Below are 7,877 nucleotides of genomic sequence, written 5' to 3'. Positions count from 1 at the left end.
GATTTTTACGCACTAATTAGCCTGATGCCATATTGATGAATGTGTCTCTTTGCGAAAACACAGTTTAAATAATACAATCGAGCCATCAGTCAACACTGTCTTCCCCCACCTCACGTGTGTCTGAAGCATCGCATCTTAGTGAGCACTGACAGCAGAGGAGGGGCTAGCCTGTGGGGACCCGATGGGCTGAATGGCCTTCCCGTTCCACTGTCGGGATTCTGTGGGTTCTACGCTGCACCCTGTTAAGTAATGGGTTAAGAGACATTGCAATTAGTTGTCTCATTTATGTTAAGTGTTCAATGATTTTTCACCAACACACCTTTAATGGTTCAAACTCACTCTGCACAGAACTCTACAGATCACCCGATCCAGAGGCCACTTGAAGCCCCTTTACATATCAGTGTCAATCATAGAACATAGAACAGTACAGCACAATGGGCAGCACGGTAGCATAGTGGTTAGCATAAATGCTTCACAGCTCCAGGGTCCCAGGTTCGATTCCCGGCTGGGTCACTGTCTGTGTGGAGTCTGCAGGTCCTCCCCGTGTGCGCGTGGGTTTCCTCCGGGTGCTCCGGTTTCCTCCCACAGTCCAAAGATGTGCGGGTTAGGTGGATTGGCCGTGCTAAATTGCCCGTAGTGTCCTAAAAAGTAAGGTTAAGGGGGGGGTTGTTGGGTTACGGGTATAGGGTGGATTTGTGGGTTTGAGTAGGGTGATCATTGCTCGGCACAACATTGAGGGCCGAAGGGCCTGTTCTGTGCTGTACTGTTCTATGTTCTATGATTGTCTCATTTATGTTAAGTGTTCAATGATTGACACTGATATGTAAAGGGGCTTTAAGTGGCCTCTGGATCGGGTGATCTGTAGAGTTCTGTGCAGAGTGAGTTTGAACCATTAAAGGTGAGTTGGTGAAAAAGGAGCTGAACTCTTTCCTCTTCATACCACAGTACATGTTAACACACCCGACCACGGGTGGCGTGACTGCGCGACCCCCGCCCCCCCACCCCCCCGAGGTCGGATGTTTTTGGATTTGAGCCGACCCCACAGACGTGGGCCCCGCCCCCTCCGTTCTCCCCCGGGTGGGGTGTCGAGGATCCCGCGGCCAGGTGGAAGATGGGCCGGGCAAGGTGGAGGAAAACCAGGCGAGGAGTTTCCTGACATCAGCCTCGGAGGAGGTTTCCGTCGCTCCGAGCTACAGGGATCGCCGCCACCTGTCCATCCATCTGATCTGTAAACCAGTCACAACTGTCAATGGAATCCTAACAGTGCAGAAGGAGGCCACTTGGCCCATCGAGTCTGCACCGATCCTCCGAAAGACCACTCTCCCGCCCTATCCCCGTAACCCCACCTAACCTGGACATCTTGGGACACTAAGGGACAATTTAGCACGGTCAATCCACCTAACCAGCGCATCTTTGTACACTAAGGGACAATTTAGCACGGCCAATCCACCTAACCTGCACACCTTTGGATACTAAGGGGCAATTTAGCACGGCCAATCCACCTAAGCTGCACATCTTTGGACACTAAGGGGCAATTTAGCACGGCCAATCCACCTAACCTGCACACCTTTGGACACTAAGGGGCAATTTAGCACGGCCAATCCACCTAACCTGTACATCTTTGTACAGTAAGGGACAATTTAGCACGGCCAATCCACCTAACCTGCACACCTTTGGACACTAAGGGGCAATTTAGCACGGCCAATCCACCTAACCTGCACACCTTTGGACACTAAGGGGCAATTTAGCACGGCCAATCCACCCAACCTGCACATCTTTGGACACTAAGGGGCAATTTATCACGGTCAATCCACCCAACCTGCACATCTTTGTACTGTGGGAGGAAACTGGAGCACCCGGAGGAAACCCACGCAGACACGGGAGGGGGGGGGGGGGGGGGGGGGGGGAGGGGGGGGGGGGAGAACGTGCAGCCTCCACACAGTCAACTCAAGGTTGGAATCGAACCTGGGTCTCTGGCGGCGTGAGGCAACAGTGCTAACCACTGCATACCCAGAAGTCATGGGGTCATTTGCTTTCCCGACCTACTTAGCTGATGCATCAGAGCTAAACTGTTGCTTCTCACCCGTAGCCAGCGAACATCTACCCATTTCAGATGTGACGTGAGCAATTGTGTCCCAGCATCGTCAGTGTTTGTGTGGGGGGGGGGGGGGGGGGGGGGGGGGGGGGGGATCCACCCGCCTCCCATCCTTTCCAGGGGAGAGGGGGGCAGCCCCTGAGTTATCTGCTGAACGGCCAGGGGCTGACCTTACCTTGATGCTGAGGATGTGGGTCCCGGCCTTGACCAGCTCGTCCGCCAGCTTCACGTAGTAATCCAGGGAGTACTTGGTTCTCTCCGGGTCGCATACGTCTCCGGTGTAGGAAATGGCGGCCTCCACCACCCCTCCGGCGCAGCCCGCTGCCTCCATGCCTAGGATCAGGTTCGGCAGGTAGTTGAGGGAGTCGAACACCCGGAAGACGTCCATCCCGTTCTCCTTCGCCACCTCGCAGAACCTGACGGACGCAACCAACAACGAGGGCGTTAAGATTCCCTCCATCGCAATCTGCCCTCCGCCTCTCCCGCACGCCAACGTTGTTTCATTCGTTGAGTAAAGACTCTCGCCGCCCTGGAAATTTACACAGGGTGCACCTCGAGGCGACGGCAGGGAGGATGTTAGCTACGCGGAGGGGCTGAATAGACTCGGACTGTTTTCAATCGAAAGATGGAGGTTGAGGGGCGACCTGATAGAGGTCTACACGATTACGAGGGGATAGAGTGGATGGGCAGACACTCTTTCCCAGGGTGGAGGGGTCAGTCACCAGGGGGCAAAGGTTGAAGGTCAGTGGGGCAAAGTTTAGAGGAGATGTGCGAGGCAGGTTTTTTACACAGAGGGTGGTGAGTGGCTGGAGCGCGTTGCCAGGGGGAGGCTGTGGAAGCAGATACATTAACGGCGTTCAAAAGGCATCTCGACATATAATAAAAATCTTTATTGTCACAAGTAGGCTGACATTAACGCTGCAATGAAGTTACTGTGAAAAGCCCCAAGTCGCCACATTCCGGCGCCTGTTCGGGTACACGGAGGGAGAATTCAGAATGTCCAATTCACCCAACAAGCACCTCTTTCGGGACTTGTGGGAAGAAACCGGAGCGCCCGGAGGGAACCCACGCCGACACGGGGGGAGAACGTGCAGACTCCGCACAGGCAGTGACCCGAGCCGGGAATCGAACCCGGGACCCTGACGCTGTGAAGCGACAGTGCTAACCACTGTGCTACCGTGCCGCCCCACACGTGCCCCAATACATGGATCGGATGGGCATAGAGGGAGACGGCACAAGGACGTGCTGAGAGTTTGGGCCCAGTGTTGGTATCATGACCGGTACAGGGTTGGAGGGCCGAAGGGCCTGTGTCTGTGCTGTGCGGCATTGTTCTTTGAAGGCCATTCGGCCCATCAGGCCCGTGGGGGGTATTCATGCCCCACAGGAGCCTCCTCCCAGAGGCCTCTGGGAGAAAACAAATTCTCCTCATCTCTGGTTTAACCCCCCCCTCCCTCGCCCTTAGAACATAGAACATAGAACAGTACAGCACAGAACAGGCCCTTCGGCCCTCGACGCTGTGCCGAGCAATGATCACCCCACTTTAAACCCACGTAACCCGCACACCCGGAACCCAACAATCCCCCCATTAACCCTACACCACGGGCAATTTAGCATGGCCAATCCACCTAACCCGCACATCTTTGTACTGTGGGAGGAAACCGGAGCACCGGGAGGAAACCCACGCACACACAGGGAGGACGTGCAGACTCCACACAGACAGTGACCCAGCCGGGAATCGAACCTGGGACCCTGGAGCTGTGAAGCATTGATGCTAACCACCATGCTACCGTGAGGCCCTTGTCCTGGACTCACCCACAAGAGGAAATATCCTTCCTACGACCACCTTTTTGAGGCGGTTCAGTGCCTTATATGGTCAATCAAGTCGCCCCCTTCTCTTCTAAACTCCAGTGGCCAACAATCCGCACTAATTGTCTCACCCACTCCCTGTGGGAGCGAGATCCACATTCTCCGCACTCTCCGGCTAAAGATGTTTTCTGGGGAATCCCTGATTGGATCTATCAGCGACTGTCTTGGGTGTGTGGCCTCCTACCTTTGGGCTACATCATAGGTGCAAAGGACCCTTCCACGTCCACCACACTGAGCTCCTTCATAATCTAAAAGCCCCTCGATCAGGTCACCGGTCACCCCCTGTCCTGTCGGTTCAGGGCAAATCATGTTGCAATTGTATAAGGTGTTAGTGCGGCCACACCTGGAGTATTGTGTTCAGTTTTGGTCTCCTTACTTGAGAAAGGACGTACTGGCACTGGAGGGTGTGCAGAGGAGATTCACTAGGTTAATCCCAGAGCTGAAGGGGTTGGATTACGAGGAGAGGTTGAGTAGACTGGGACTGTACTCGTTGGAATTTAGAAGGATGAGGGGGGATCTTATAGAAACATTTAAAATTATGAAGGGAATAGATAGGATAGATGCGGGCAGGTTGTTTCCACTGGCGGGTGACAGCAGAACTAGGGGGCATAGCCTCAAAATAAGGGGAAGTAGATTTAGGACTGAGTTTAGGAGGAACTTCTTCACCCAAAGGGTTGTGAATCTATGGAATTCCTTGCCCAGTGAAGCAGTTGAGGCTCCTTCATTACATGTTTTTAAGGTAAAGATAGATAGTTTTTTGAAGAATAAAGGGATTAAGGGTTATGGTGTTCGGGCCGGAAAGTGGAGCTGAGTCCACAAAAGATCAGCCATGATCTAATTGAATGGCGGAGCAGGCTCGAGGGGCCAGATGGCCGACTCCTGCTCCTAGTTCTTATGTTCATATGTTCTTATGTTCTTATGCTCACTTGACTGAATTTGTCCGACTGGACAACGGAGAGGGTGAATGGGGGTAATATAGTTGATGTGCTACGCAAGGACATCCAAAACGGGTTCGAGAAATTGCCAAATAGAAGGCTTGTCAGCAATGTTAAAATGCATTATTACGATACTGGACCAGATCTCATAGTTGCTCGGACACCGGTGAGAAACCCCAATATTTAATTTAATTTTTAAGACCGTGAGGAAAGAATACTTCACTTCAGGAGTGATTCTACGCACAAGTAGGCACATGGTATATTAAAACAAACTTTATTACTAACACAGTATTTCGAACTATATCATAAATAGCTTACCAGTTAAACAATGCTTAACAATGAAATGAAACACTAATTCCTAACTGTTATAGTAAGAAGTCTTACAACACCAGGTTAAAGTCCAACAGGTTTGTTTCAAACACGAGCTTTCGGAGCACGGCTCCTTCTTCAGGTGAAGGAGCCGTGCTCCGAAAGCTCGTGTTTGAAACAAACCTGTTGGACTTTAACCTGGTGTTGTAAGACTTCTTACTGTGCTCACCCCAGTCCAACGCCGGCATCTCCACATCATAACTGTTATAGAACATAGAACAGTACAGCACAGAACAGGCCCTTCGGTGGATGGGAGAGCGGGGGCAAAGGTCGGGGTGAGGGCCGGAGAGCGTGACAACTTCTGAAACAGCCGAGGTCGAGTCCCAGAGAGCCGAGGGGGCCTCGCCAATTCGGGTGCCTGGGCAATTCGCCTGCCTCCGTAGCTACCGACGAATCTGCTTCCGGCTTCGGCCGGACTGACCTTCGCCTGCCTTCGCCTCCCCGGAGTGAAAACCCGTTCTGGCGGGGGGGGGGGGGGGGCCTTTAAAACCGAGGCGGGGCTGCCCAGACAGAGTGCCTGCCCCCATCGGGAAAACCACGCCCCCCCCTCCCCCCCGGGGCGCTGCACAGCTCTCCACGTGTCCCTGACCAAGTTTGACATAAACCGCCCGTGCTTTTTCGTTCAGCCCTTCCGAGAAATGAAACCCAATTCATTGTCTGCCCCCTCTTCGTTAATTAGGACCGCACCTATTCCCCCCTCCCCCCCCCCCCCCCCCCCCCCCCCCCCCCCCCCCACCCAGATCCCTCCACCCGATTTTCACTCTTGAGGCCTCCTTAAAAATCTGACCGAAACCTGCGGCCGGGCCGATTTGGTCAGGGTTCGCCACCCGATTGTACACCCTTTCTGCAAGATAATGAAACCTTTTCTTCATTTTTCTCCAGTCCGCCTCTATTTACCGTACGCCAGCCCGGTGCTGTCGCAAATTTGCTATCTCACACGCCTTTAAATCTCCCCCTTCCAACGCCACCTCCATCTTGTTTATCGTACCGGTAAACACTGAGGTAAAATAATATTTCCGCCAGTTAATGTCTCGTGTGTTTTCTTTCAGTGGCCATATCAATAACAAAGGCAGATTAGGATATGTCAGCAGAATGCCTTATTTCTTTTTATATCCCTTGATAAATTAATTTTGTATTTTCTCTTTGCGTCTTTCCTAACCTTTTCCGATGCCCTTTTGTCAATCCAACTATTGTTCCCCAAGAGTTTTTCATTTTTCATTTCAATTTAGTCCTCTTTATTCATCCATGGAGTGTCATTATTGGCCTGTTGGTTCTTGTTTTTTAAGAGGGATATATTTCTCCAAAAACGATATTGTTTTTGATGTTGCCCACTGCTGTCCGCGTTCCTGGTTTGTCAGTAATCTCCGATTTAATTTCGCGAGTCCCACTCTCATCCCCAACAACCCGGTGGGAAAATCAATCCATTACTTCGACCTCCGTCTTGTTTGAGCCCTTTTCGATCTCTACCTCATAACCCGATTGTGGCGTGATCGCTATTGTCTTGTTGCTCCCCTGCGGCTACTTCTCGTAACTGTTCCGGTTCAGCTCGCATTGCTGGAACCCGGCAGGTTACTGGATCTGGGAGCCCTGTGCACATGGGGGAACCTCCAATCTATGGGAATGGCAGATTGTTAATCAGTCAGGGAATCAAGGGGATAAGGCGGGAAGGTGGAGTTGAGGATTATCGTAGCGGATCAGTAATGAAGGGCAGCACGGTAGCACAGTGGTTAGCACAGTCGCTTCACAGTTCCAGGGTCTCGGGTTCGATTCCCCGCTGTGTCATTGTCTGTACGTTCCCCCCTGTGTGTGCTTGGGTTTCCTCCGGGTGCTCCGGTTTCCTCCCACAGTCCAAAGATGTGCAGGTTAGGTGGATTGGCCGTGCTAAATTGTCCCTTAGTGTCCAAAAAAAGGGCAGGTGGGGTTACTGGGTTATGGGGATAGGGTGGAGGTGTGAGTTTAAGTACGGTGCTCTTTCATAGAACATAGAACATACAGTGCAGAAGGAGGCCATTCAGCCCATCGAGTCTGCACCGACCCATTAAGCCCTCACTTCCACCCTATCCCCGTAACCCAATGACCCCTCCTAATCTTTTTTTGGTCACCGAGGGCAATTTATGATGGCCAATCCACTTAACCCGCATGTCTTTGGACTGTGGGAGGAAACCGGAGCACCCGGAGGAAACCCACGCAGGCACGGGGAGAACGCGCAGACTCCGCACAGATAGTGACCCAGCGGGAACCGAACCTGGGAGTCTGGCGCTGTGAAGCCACAGTGCTGGCCATTTGTGCTGCCGTCAGTGCAGATTCGATGGGCCAAATGGCCTCCTTCTGCACTGTAAATTCTATGAATTTCCTAGTTTAGCTCACTGGGCTAAATCGCTGGCTTTTAAAGCAGACCCAGGCAGGCCAGCAGCACGGTTCAATTCCCGTACCGGCCTCCCCGAACAGGCGCCGGAATGTGGCGACTAGGGGCTTTTCACAGTGACTTCATTTGAAGCCGACTTGAATGAAATGAGATGAAAATGAAATGAAAATGGCTTATTGTCACGAGTAGGCTTCAAATGAAGTTACTGTGAAAAGCCCCTAGTCGCCACATTCCGGCGCCTGTTCGG

General features: G+C 52.4%; 1 protein-coding gene across 1 annotated transcript in view; it reads right to left on the bottom strand.

Annotated features, from left to right (window-relative positions):
* Positions 1-227: 227 nt before the first annotated feature.
* Positions 228-7,877, bottom strand: part of LOC119958849 (pyruvate carboxylase, mitochondrial-like) — a 33,321-nt gene continuing 25,671 nt past the window's right edge. The window contains exons 4-5 of the mRNA XM_038787353.1: positions 2,271-2,511; positions 228-239 (exon numbers count right to left, since the gene is read on the bottom strand). Coding sequence (XP_038643281.1) covers positions 228-239; positions 2,271-2,511 — 253 coding nt within the window. The remainder of the gene's footprint in view (positions 240-2,270; positions 2,512-7,877) is intronic.

This window comes from Scyliorhinus canicula, chromosome 31 (genome assembly GCF_902713615.1).
Source record: "Scyliorhinus canicula chromosome 31, sScyCan1.1, whole genome shotgun sequence".
NCBI classification, from domain to species: Eukaryota; Metazoa; Chordata; class Chondrichthyes; order Carcharhiniformes; family Scyliorhinidae; genus Scyliorhinus; species Scyliorhinus canicula.
This window is presented reverse-complemented; position numbering and strand designations above follow the sequence as displayed.